At 49.7% G+C, this 12,841-nt stretch overlaps 1 protein-coding gene across 1 annotated transcript; it reads right to left on the bottom strand.

Moving 5' to 3' along the window:
• Positions 1-188: 188 nt before the first annotated feature.
• Positions 189-798, bottom strand: LOC101577374 (40S ribosomal protein S17-like). The gene is made up of 2 exons (XM_004626345.1): positions 435-798; positions 189-223 (listed from the first exon to the last, which is right to left on the bottom strand). The coding sequence occupies exons 1-2, from the start codon at positions 796-798 to the stop codon at positions 189-191; spliced, it is 399 nt and encodes a 132-aa protein (XP_004626402.1).
• Between the last annotated feature and the right edge of the window lie 12,043 nt (positions 799-12,841).

Genomic DNA, 12,841 nt, shown 5'->3' with positions numbered 1-12,841 from the left:
CTTCTGCTTCTGCTTCTGCTTCTGCTTCTGCTTCTTCTTCTTCACTGTACCAGGGATTGAATTTGGGGTCCTGCATTTGCCGGACAAGCACTTATTCTACTGAGCTATTTCCCCAGGCCCAATACTGATTCTTTTTTTTTTTTTTTCATTGTCCCAAATTTATTGACATTACAGCATAGCAAAAAGATTCAAACAGCTCCACATGGTGTTTTGAAATTCATCCTGGGGGCTGGAGAGATGGCTCGGTGGTCTGGGGCACCTGCTTGGAACAGGCTTAATAAAGCACAGGGACCGCGGTTCGATCCCCCAGCACCACATGCCAGCCGGCCCCGCCCCCTGGTGGGCTGAGCTGCCCCCCCCACTAAATGAATGTTAAAAATAAATGAATTTTAGAGAGAGAAGAAAAAAAAAAAGAAAAGAAAAGAAATTCATCCCGATGGTAGGCTGTGTGACCTGCAGGTTGGAGAGGCAGCCGAAGTCCAAAAGCGTCAGCATTTCTTTAGTGTCAGGATCTACTTCAGTGATTTCCTGGTCCAAGGCTGAGATGTAATTATCTCTCCTTTCTCTCTCCTCCTCCTGCAACATGATGGCAATACCCTGCACAGGGTCCCTGTGTATCCGCTTCATCCGATGTGTGACACAGCCTGCTATCTTGTTGTGGAGCTTCTTGCTGGCGATGATGGCGATTTCCTCACACACGCGCTTGTTGGCGTGGAAATCGTTTCCCAGGCGCGTATAGTACTTCTCAATGATGACGCAGGCTGCCTTCTTTACTGTCTTGGTACAAATGTGGCCCATGTTGGCGGGTCCCAAGGAAAGAGGCCAATACTGATTCTTTTACCCCAGTCAGCAGAGATACTTCACAGCAGGATGTCAGCTCCTACCATGGGGCAGTTTCTCTTTGCTGCCCAGTCCTGGCCTGCCTCACTGTCCTACCACTGCAACCCAAAACTGAGACATGGAATCTTTTTAAGTGTCAGCCTCAAAGTCTCTCTTTTGTTGTTTTTGAGACAAGGTTTTACCATGTGGCTCAAACTGACCTTAAACTCATGTGATGATCCTGCCTCAGCCTCCTAAGTGCTGTGGTTACAGGCATGTGCCACCACAACCAGCAAAGTCTCCTTTTATGACAACAGTTATGATCACTTAGAAATGAATGATGGGGACTGGGGAGATAGCTCAGTAGAATAAGCGCTTGCCTGGCAAGTGCAAGAGCCTGAGTTTAATCCCCAGTTCTGCAAAAATAAATAAATAAATAGATAAATAAATGAATGAATAAATAAATAAAAATGAATGCTAGTTAATTGCTTTGGGGGAGTTTGGGTTTTCTCTTCGGCTATGAGAATAAACTGATTACCATATTGGCCAGCATTCTGCTGCTGTGATGAAGCACCTCAGAGGGCCAGTGATATAGCTCAGCAGACTGCAGTGCCTGCTCAGGCAAGCACAGGAACCACAGCCTGATCCTCGGCATTGCACGCCACTCCAGCCCTGCCCCTGGGCATGCTGAGCTGGTCATGGAATCTGGGCAGTGGTGGTGCACACCTGTAATCCCAGCAATGGGGAGGCTGAAAGCAGGAGGATCACTACGAGTCTGAGCTGCATGGTGAGACCCTATAACACCAAATACATTAAAAGGAGAAAAAGAAACACCTCAGAAAGAAAAAGGGGTGGCTTTGGCTGATGGCTTAAAAGGTTCTAGTCCACTGTCATCAGACGCCATTGCACTGGGCCAGTGCTAGACAGAACACGGCAAGAGCACATGCTAGAACAAAACCCCTCACCTTGCGCAAACTGCAAGGCAAAGAGAGAAGCAGAAGGAGACTAAGGAGCCCCTTCGAAGGTCCCAGTGGCCTAAATGTCCCACTAGGCCCCTCCTGCTATGCCACTACCTCCTGACAGCACCACCCTGGGACCAAGGCTCCAATCTGGCACCTTCAGAGGACATCCTAGATCCACACTCCAGTCCAAGAACTAAATGCAGAGCTAAAAGTGTGACAGCTTCAAAGAAAAACACAAGGATAAATCACAACGTCAGATTTTATTTTATTTTTTATTTTATTTTTTTTTCAAATCAAATCAGTACTACAGTTTCAATAACTAACACACTGCATATATTCTTCTTAGTGGTTAATTGCTGTACAAGATGCGGACTTGAGATCCTATTTACAAACATCATTAGAGCAGATTTGATTTTAATAGGGCCCACGAGATAGCTCAGTGGACTAAATACCTGCTTAGGCAAGCTCAGGGAACAGAGTTCGATCCCTGGTACTGCATGCTGAGCCAGCCCCGCCCCTGGGTGCACTGAGCCAGTGACTGAATTTGGGCTTGGTGGCACTGGCCTGCAATCCCAGGGCTGGGAAGGCTGAAAACAGGAGGATCACTATGAGTCCAAGCTGCGTAGTGAGACCCTGCACCAAATACATAAAAAAAGAAAATAACAAATTCTTACAATATGACACCAAAAACACAACTATAAGAAAAAATATATAATTTGGACTTCCCCAAAGTTAAAAACTTTTTGCTTCAAAAGACATAATTCAGGGCCGGCCAAATAGCTCAGTGGATTAAAGTGCCTGCAAGCAAGAACAGGGGCTGGAGATTTGATCCCCAGGCCCGCCGTGCCGGCCCCACCCCTGGGATGCACTGAGAGGGTGACTGAGACTGGGCGGGTGGCTAACACCGGTAATCCCAGCTCTTGGGAGGCTGGAAACAGGAAGATCACTGAGTCTGAGCCAGTAGTGAGATCCTGAACACCATGTAGACCCTTCCCTATTAAAAAAAAAAAAAAAAAAAAGACATGATTCAGAAATGAAAAAGCAGCCTGGGGGAAATTGTGTAAATCATGGTCATACAAGCCTGATGGGATTTGTATCTATAACATATTAGAAAAGCTTCAGACCACTGAGCCATCTCTCCAGCCCCCCAAAAAAAAAAAAAAAAAAAGAAAAAAAGAAAAGCTTACAACTCAGCAATTAAAACACAAATAACCAAATGGACAGAAGATCTGAATAGACAGCTCCCTAAAGACACACAAATGATACCCATGAAAAAATGCTTAATGTTACCCGCCACCAGGGACACGCAAATCAAAGCCACAATGAACTCCACTTTACACCCTGTAGGAGGACGAGAATGAAAAACAGCAAGTGTGAGCCAGCGAGGTAGCTCCATGGCATATGCTCCTACCTGGAAAGTGCAAGGTCCAGAGTTCGATCCCCAGTACCAAGCAAACACAAACACACCAGTGTGACAGACGTGAGGAAGCTAAAGCCCTCATGCATTGTTGTGGAACTTGAAATGTCACAGCCACTGAGGAAAGTTCTGATAAAGGTTAAACACAAAGTTATCGTGTGACCCAGAATTCCACTTCTGGTAAATATTCCAGAGAATTGAAAAGATGCATCCACAAAAATAGGTCCACTCAGGAGGCTGAAGCAGGAGAATCACTTGAACCCAGGAGTCACTGCCAACCTGGGCAATGTAATGAGATCTTATCTTAAACAAACAGACATGTATGCAAACAGCTATAGCAGTATTAGTATCTAGGTGTGGTGGCAAATGCCTATAATCCCAGCTACGTGGAAGGTGGAGGCAAGTTCACGGTCAGCCTGGGCACGTTGGTGAGAACGAAATAAGAAGGGCTGTGCATAAAGCTCAGTGGTCGAGCGCTGGCCTAGAATGTGCAAGGCCCTGGCTGCCATTCAGAGCACCATTTTAAAGAAAGCAATTGGCATATCCTCAAAAACATTGCCCTAAGCAAAGGAGTCTCTCACGGCGGGCCACATAGTATCTGAGTCCACTTACATGGAGTGACTAGGTGTCTTAGTTACTCTTCTTGTTGCTGAGACAAAACACCTGCATCAGTGCTGTGCTAGAGAAACAGAGCTACATCGCTTCTCAGTCTTTTGGCTAAGATCAAAGGTAAGAAACAGATATAACGTAAGCTGTGCAAATGAATAAGAAATTATAAGATCAGCTTACAATGGCCACCCGCAGAGCTGATGAAGAAGCGTGCAGAGGGGGTCTGCATGCTGGAGACCAAAGGTTTCAGTCCAAGGTCTGGAGCTCACTGCAGTGCCCTATGTGAATCCTTATCAAGAGGCTGATGGGGAGCCTGGGAAGATAGCTCAGTAGAATAAGCACTTACCTGGCAAGCTCAGGGTCCTGAGTTCAATTCCCAGTACCAAAAAAAAAAAAAAAAAAAAAAGAGGTTGATGGGTCTGCGATGGAAGGCTGAAGAATCTGTGAAGGAAGTTGAAGAATCTGCCCTGGAAGCCAGGAGATGATGCCCGGGCTTCAGGAGAAGACTAGAGCTCCTCTGGAGAGCAGAAGCATCCATCCCTTGTCATTATCCTTTTATGCCATCCAGGCCATGAGCCCTGCCAAGGTGGGTCTTCTACATCCTAAGGTGCAGAATTACTGAGCTGATTTAGCTAACATTTAAACTTCTCAAATTGACACAATCAATCAACCATTGTAATACCCAGCACCTAAAGTTAAAGGAGTTATGTTGGCCCACAGTTGGTAAAGGTTTCTGTTCATAATGGGCTGGCTCCAACACAGGATGGCATAGCAGAGGGGCATCGTGGAAAAATATGCACCTACCTGGCAAGGACAAGGTCCCAAGTTTGATCCTAAAAATACAATCACACTCCCTTAATCCCAGCATCACACCCTTAATTCCAACAACGTATCCTAGTTCCAGTAACCTCTGAGACGTTTTAGCTATGACTGAATGAGGCTTGGTGGAGGGGACAGCTAAACACAAACCATAACAGCAAGAAAGTCTAATCTGTGGACAGTGGCTGTCAAGGGCTGAGGAGGGACGGGAAAGGGTAGGGCTCAAGTGATGGCTAAAGATATGGGGTTTGGGGAATAATAGAAGTAGTTGTGGTGATGGGTGCACAACTTTGTGAGTTGATATACTTAAAAATAAATAGATCTGGGAGTGTAGCTCAGTGATAGAGGGCTTGCCTAGCCTGCACAAAGCCCTGGATCCCATCCCCAGCACCACAGAATAAACAAAACCCCATACATTTATGACTGCACATCTGTCTATGTCAAAACCCTGGGCACAGCATAGCTGGGTGACCTGCTTGGGGGTCACTAGTATGAGATCAGTGTGTTGGCTGGCTGCATTTGGCGTGAGTATGCCCTTCCTGGCTCTCCCTGGTGGTTGGCAGAGTTCATGCCTTGAGGCTGCAGAAATGAGGCCCCAAGTTCTTTCCTGAGCCCTCAGCCTCAGATCTCTTCTTTCAGGGAGGGCCTTGCCCCCCTTGGGGGTCTCCTGATCAGTCATGTCCAACAAGGGCCTGTGGATAACACAGTGTTAACTGATTAGGGACCTTAATTACATTTGCAAAATTTCTTTTCCTTGGTCCTATAAGGTACTCTAGTCCCAGGAGTCCTGCTCACACTCGGGCACCTATTCCAGGGGCCAGAGTCAGGCCATCTCAGAATTCTCTTCCCTAACACCTCAGAACTTCAGGCTCTACCTCCTTTCCATGGCATCGATCATTTAACCTGTTCCCCTGCTGCTGTTGCTCCACTCACCTAGGCCTGACTGTTGAACAGTTGCAATCAATTTCTCCTCTGTTAACTACAAATTCATGTATTTGATTTTATAGGGATTTACATGCTTTTTGGAAAAACAGAAACATGATATAAGCAAACTAGGCAGCATTATCTATCCTGCCAAAATCTTGAGTCCTTTCACAGATCAGCAAGGCCAGAAAAAAAATAATCTTCTTCACAAATTATTTTACTATCTTCATACTTACAACCCAGCCACTAGTTTGTTTGCCTTCTGGTTCTTTCACATCTGACATGCTTCACTTACATCAGGTTCTAAACACATTATCATCCGGGGAAAAATTATAAACTCTGTGTTGAAAACAGGAGGATTTTTTTTTTTTTTTTATGTAGTTGGTTGTTACAGAGTCTCACTGCACAGCTCATGCCCATGGTGATTCTCCTGTTTTCAGCCTCCCCAGCACTGGGATTACAGGCATGCACCACTACACCTGGACTCTGGCCCTTTCAGCCCACCCTGGGGACAGGGCTGGCATGGCGTGTGGCGCTGGGGATCCAACTGGGGTCCCTGAGCTTGCCTAAGCAGGCGCTTTAGTCTGCTGAGCTATCTGGCCGGCCCTCTCTGTCTTCGATATTACTGGACAGTGTCTCTACCACAATCCACACCAGGCACAAGTTCAGCATTGGATGTTGGGGTCCCACATCTTATACACTGAGGGTGGCTGGGGACAGCAGAGCAGGTGGCCCAGGCATGTGCCATTGTGCACAGAGCACCCCAGATCTCCCCCAGCACAAGAGCCAACATGCCCTCTTGCCCTGCAGTTCTGCTCTGGCAGGAGCCTTGTGTGTCCAGGTTCACTGAAGCACCCAGGGCAGATGCTGGGGCACTCAGTGGATACTGATGACCTTACCGGAGCTTCAAAGCTAGTATGAGGAGAAAACAGCAGAGCCCAGGAGCAGAACAAAGTGACTCTGACATCAGAGGACAGCTCTGCCTCTCTGACCTCAACTCCCACAAAAATCGCTCAGTGCTCAGTCTGCAGTGCTGACTGACGTTTCGGGGCCCCAAACGTCTTCTCTGCCTGTGCAGGGCCAGGAAGAGGCTATGATCTGGACACCAATGGGCTGGCTGGGAGTGGTCCTCCCGCTGAGAAGTGGCTCTGTGCACAACCCGACATCCTGGGAGTAAGCGTCCCCTCCCAGCCTGGAGCACAGCATGCACAGACGAGGAGGAACCAGGAGGTGGCTGTTGGAATGGCATCCACTGGTTGACTCCTATGGTGCCAGACAAGGCGGCCTTTCCACACTGGGTGGAAGGTCACTGTGTGGCTTTGTCCCTTCAGTCAGGTCCAGGGTCCCCGCTATCTCAGCCCTACTGAAGCCCCTTGCTGCTGCTGAGCCCAGCATGTTTCTCCTGCTCTCAGCTTGGCTTGTGCACAGCAGTCTTGGCCACTGCTGTCATCTTTCCTAGTTCTCAGTTGGACCCGGGTTGTCAGCACAGGGCCTGATGAGCAGGCAGGGCAGGGCCTCTCCCCGTGAGAAGGGAGGTTGCACCGTCGAGCTCTGCTGGCTCTCGGCCTCGGGGGCCTTGTGTGGGGTCCTCATCACTGTGTGCAAAGCCTCCAGAGGACAGGAGGACCTCACTTCAAACTGCTGGACACAGAGCCAGAGGCTGTCAGCACAGGGAGAGCAACATGGCTTCAGCCTGGGCTGACGGGAGAGGACAGCTATAGCCTCTCATCACTGCAGCGCCTGCTGGCCCCTTGGGCACCCACCAGGCACCAACCTGAGTCATCACAGGACACTGGGCAAGAGTCCCAGCCTGCTCCACCTTATGAATCTTCCCTGCATTTGCCAGACAGAAGAGCTGAGACCTCTAGATGCTGGGAGGTGAGAAGCAGCCTTGGGGCCAGAGTATGGGGCTGTGCATGGGGGTGGAGTCTGGGAAGAGGGATTCCCCGCCACTCTGGACAAAACAGGCCTGCTCCCGTCTACATCTGTCCTGACTGAAAGGAGCCAGCACACTGTGTGTGTGTGTGTGTGTGTGTGTGTGTGTGTGTGCGCACGCGCATGCGCGCATGTTCACTGGGGTGGAAACCAGGGCCTTATGCAGTCTACACCTAGCTGCACCACTAGGTCCCCTACAGGACAAGACGGGTCATGGGGGTGTTGGAATTCACAAAGAGCAGACGGAGTTGGCCCCAGGCCAGGTTTAAAGTAATGGGCCATAGTTCAGTCCTGATAGTCCGCAGCTTAGGACCACGCACACATCCCACGCCATTCCTGGGAAACGGGGCTGCCTCTCCTTGCACAAGAGGGCCCTCCAGATCCTACTCAGCAGGTGAAGTGATCCGACCCAGTCCAGGTGAGGACATGGCTCCCAGACAACTAGCCGGGGTGCTTCTTGTCAGTGCTCCAAAGACCATGGTCATAAAAGACTAGGAAACCTTCAGGCTTACTGGGGACTAAACACAGACGGCTCCAATGCGCAGTGTGATGTGTTCTCTCCACACTACCTGGCCCCAGAGTCAGCTGTCAGGGACATTTGGGGCACTGGCGCTCCATAGCAGAGCCCTTATCTAGCATGTACAGGGCCCTGGCTTCCATCCCAGCACTGTCCAAAAAAAAAGATATTCGGGAAATAACCATGAAAATTTGAACAGATTGATGTTGGATATTCTCAAATTGTTGCTGACTTCTGTAGGTATGGTTGTGGCAGTGCAGTCATGTAGGACAATGTCCTTAGTCATGGCACAAGGACTGCTGGGGCACTTACAGAGTCATACGTCACCATACCTGCAGCCTGCACTCTGTCCTGTACACAAAGCACATGTGTGCGCCCCGTGTGGGTCTGCAATCTGCTCCTGTCTGTGTTGTGGCGATAGGGTGGGGGTGGGGTAGAAAGAAACCCATGTAGCAACATATAAGGAGGCTTGGTGGTTTTCGGTGAGGACAACCAAGTGTTCGTGGATCCACTGTTCCAACTTGTGTAGCACAGTCCCCTGCTATTTCGCCGTTCCACTCTTGCATGCACCCTATTTCACAAGTTTTCAAAAACTTTTTTTTTATTTTTTAAAATTGAGAAGGATTTTTTTTTTTCCTTTTTTTTTTTTTTTTTTTTTTTGGCTGGCTCAGGATGCCTTAAGGGCAGGTCAGGTAAGGCATGAGGATCTGGGGATCGAACCACAATATCCTGAGCCTGACTGCCTTTGCTTAAGCAGGCACTTAAACAACTGAGCTAATGGGCAGGCCCCCTCAAAAATTATCAATCTAGGTTATTTTTCATGAATTTTTCACTATATTGCAGGATTTTATAGTACATGTATATTGTTAAAATTATATAGGTTTATGAGTTGAGAAAATATTTAAGAACATTAGGAGTGTTTTGAAAAGTGTGGGAAAGTTTATAAGAGTGTGGGAAGAGTTGATAAAGCCTTAAAATACGTATAAATACTAACATAAATATAACATTGCTACCGTGTTGGCTTTCACTTAGCGCAGGGGTGTCTGGAACGTGTCCTCCACCGTAAGTGAGGGACTGCTGTATGATGAAGTAACTTTTTGTGTGTGCTACTGGAGAGGGAACCCAGAGCCTCATGCATGCTTAGCCAAGCAAGGGATCGGCCAATGAGCCACACCCCAGCCCTGAAAAGGCTCAAACTAAGCTGGGGGAAGCCCGCCTCAAGCAGTGGCAGCACAGGTAAAGCTGTCCTCCTAATGGGGATGATTTCGTTACCAGAACATCCTAGAAGGGCTCCTGACATCTCTGCAGGACAGCAGTTGCATCCACCCCTCCCATTCACCGTGGGATCTTACTCCCCGACATCCTAATGGGGATGATTTTGTTACCAGAACATCCTAGAAGGGCTCCTGACATCTCTGCAGGACAGCAGTTGCATCCACCCCTCCCATTCACCGTGGGATCTTACTCCCCGACATCCTAATGGGGATGATTTTGTTACCAGAACATCCTAGAAGGGCTCCTGACATCTCTGCAGGACAGCAGTCACATCCACCCCTCCCATTCACCGTGGGATCTTACTCCCCGACATCCTGGGCGGCCTTCCCGCCAGAACGTGGCTGGGGCCCAGACACGAGGAGCCGCTGTCTCCCGGCCCGACCACGGCTGGTCGCCACGGCTGTCACCATACATGTCTTCTCATCCCTTGATGTCCAAAGGGGGCCTATACTGAGATTAAATGGGGGAGACCCACTGGCTCAAGCCCCCAGGATCACTAGTGTCCCAGAGAGGACCCCAAATGAACCAGTGGGCGACCCCATCAGCCTCTCGGAGGGCTCCAGTTTCTCTTACTGGGAGTTTCCATCTGTTCACCAGGGGCCCCAGCCTTGCCCCACCTGACTTATCCTGGCCTTACAGCGCCTCGGCCAGGTAGATGGGTGGGCTGCAGAGTGCCTTCCAGACCAACTTCCTAGGAAGGTGGTCACCTTCCTCCAGACCCCAGACGACCTGGGTTTCTCAGTCTCTCCAGTACCCGTGACCCTGTGCTCCCCTCTGCTCCTCCCCTCCCCTCACTTCCTTTCCTCTCCTCTCATTTCTCCTCCCCAGGCCCAGGCCCAGGAGCCTGGCTCCCAGCCTTCTCTTCCTGCAGCCAGCAGATCTCTAGACGGCTCCCAGCTGCATCTCTTCCGCTGGGGCACTTCCTGCAGGACTTGGGGAAAGGAAAAAGGCCCGGGTGAGCTACTGAAATAATTATGAGATGAGAAGAGACATACAAGGAGCTCCAGCCTTTAGGCTGCGCCCCAGGGGACCTTGAAATTGGACCCCACTTCCTCAGGTGCAGTTTAGCCCTTTACCACAAGGGGGCAGAGTAGAATCAAGAATAGCATCCTCCCGCTGTGGACCTCGGTGGTGGCAGGGATCCCACTGCACAGTTGCGTGATCCTGACCCTCAGGTTTCATAAAGTCCTGGCTGCTGCAGCGTTCTAGACACCGTGCTGGGCCCTGGGTGGATATGAGCCTGCTCGATGGTGCCGTAGCCGCTTGACACGGCACTGTGAGGTCCATTTTGTAGTCACGCACACCGAGGCTGCACGAGGCTGACGGTGTGTCCCCAGCTCTCGGACAGGGATGGCCGGCCATCCGTGCTCAGTGCTCTGGTCCCCCACACCCCCCAGGTGTGGACCGGCAGAGGCCCAAGCTCTTCCCTGCTGGATGCCCAAGGGAGGGAGCCACAGACAGCAAAGTCCAGGAGCAACGGGGCGCCGGAGCCAGCAGAGCAGAGCTAAACCCACATGCTGGGCCTCTGAGCTACACTTCCCACGGGGACTCAATGGCCACCGCTATTTCAGGCTACTTGTATTACTTAACAGTCAATAAAAGTAAAAATTTAAAAAATTAAAAATTCAGTCCTCAGTAGTTATATCAAGTTGGATGGCTCCGGTTCAGAACATTCCAGAACCTGAACATTCAAGGTCCAGAACATTCCAGGTCAGAACATTCCAAGTGCTGAACATTGTAGGTCCTGTAATATTTACAGGTCCACAACATTCCAGGTCCTGAATATTCCAGGTTCAGAATACTGTCATCATAGAAGATCCTGTTGAGCAGCCCTGCTCCCGAAGGAGGCCTTGATCATCCTGCAAACAGGAGGGTTCAGAAGGATATAGGGGTCCCCAAGCCCTCACACTGCCTTCTAGTGCCTTCTCTTCCAAGGCTTACCCTACTTTCAGGGGACAGTGGTGAGAGGTTTTTTTTGGTTTCATTTTTTAGACAGATTAAAATCTGGCTCTTTCTAACTCTGAGTTGTGTCAAGCATTGCCAGATTGCTTAGAGGTAGGAGTAAGAGTGGGAAAGCAAAATCCCACCAGGATTCCTGAGCAGGAGCCAGCGGACCAACCACAGAGACAGCGCTAGTCAAGCATGCAGTAGGCGGAGTGGAAGCTTGGCTGTTGTCAACTTTAGCATCTTAAAGGGAAATTCATGGCATGGTCAGTCTGCAGGGAACTTGTATGGGACAGATCTCTGGCAGGAAGGTGCAATGTGGTCATTGCCAGCTGGGAGTTGTGTCATGCACCTATGATGCCTTCGTTAGAGCTCACTGAGGCAGAAGGATCACAAGTTCGAGCCTTGTTTGGGCTACACGGTGACTGAGCAAGACTCTGTTTCAAGATTAAAAAAAAAAAAAGAGGGCTGGGGATATAACTCAGTGCAAAGGCCCCAGGTTTAATGCTCAGTGCTACAAAATAAAACAATGCCTGCAATGAGGTACACCTGGGGAGTGAAGTGGTCCACTACAAGTGCCCCTTATCACTGAGTTGTACTGTAGGGGCTGGGGAGATAGCACAGTAGAATAAATGCTTGCCTGGCAAGCACAAGGGCCTGAGTTCAATCCCCAGTTCCACAAAAAAAAAAAAAAAAAAAAAAAAAAAAAAAGAAAGAAAGAAAGAAAGAAAAAGAAAGAAAGAGTTGTACTGCTCATGGCAGAGTGCCCACTTCCCCATGAACAGTGAGCACACAGCACACAGGGACAGGTGACACTGTTGGGGGTGTGAGTGGCACCCTCAGGTCCCAGGAGTCATAGCTCTTGGTGTCGTGGAGCACCAGGCCCCATTTATTTAGTCCTCAGGCGTCATCAGCAGAAACTCAAATTTCCAGTGGACTCTGAATGCTGCCCCCTCTTCCCTGCCTCGACCACATCTGGCTCTGTCTCCAGCTATAGAAGAGAGAGGCAGGGAGAAGCAGCACGTGTGCACCCACGAATAATCCCCGGGCGTCCTCTTCCTGTGCGTGCAGAGCCGCTTCTGCTGACACCAGGACAGATGGTCATGACAGGGTGCCTGGGTGACCCAGGGCCGAGCCGTCATCACTGAGCCCAGGGTGAGTGAGGAATGGCTCCTTTATAGCCTAACAATTCACAGAGTAATGACCTAACATTGCTCCTCTGGGAATGGGGCCCAAGACATACATTTTTGCAGGTAACGGGAAAGAAGCGCCTACTCGGCAAAGACTGAGACTGAATAAATCTCCCCACCCCGGGAGAATTGGTGCAGTTTGACAAAGCAGTCTGGAAGCACTCTACTGACGCTGAAATGCCCGAGATGACCAGAAAATGGTATTCATGGCTGGGTCTGTAAAGCCCAGCAGACCCACAGGGAGCCAGCAACCCGCATCCCTCACAAGAAGCAATGGAGGCCCTCCACTGGACTTGGGGAGTCTCTGAGGGTTCTGTGTGAGTTTTCCAGCTTGTGAATGGTGGCAACAAACTACAGGGAACAACTGGAATAGCCACTGTGGTCTGGTTCGCTGGCAAACTTCTGTTCATCCTCTAGAACTTTACGGGTG

This window comes from Octodon degus, unplaced genomic scaffold (assembly GCF_000260255.1).
Source record: "Octodon degus isolate 3935 unplaced genomic scaffold, OctDeg1.0 scaffold00014, whole genome shotgun sequence".
Classification (NCBI taxonomy): domain Eukaryota; kingdom Metazoa; phylum Chordata; class Mammalia; order Rodentia; family Octodontidae; genus Octodon; species Octodon degus.
Note: the sequence above shows the minus strand (reverse complement) of the source record. Positions and strands in the feature narration are given on the sequence as shown.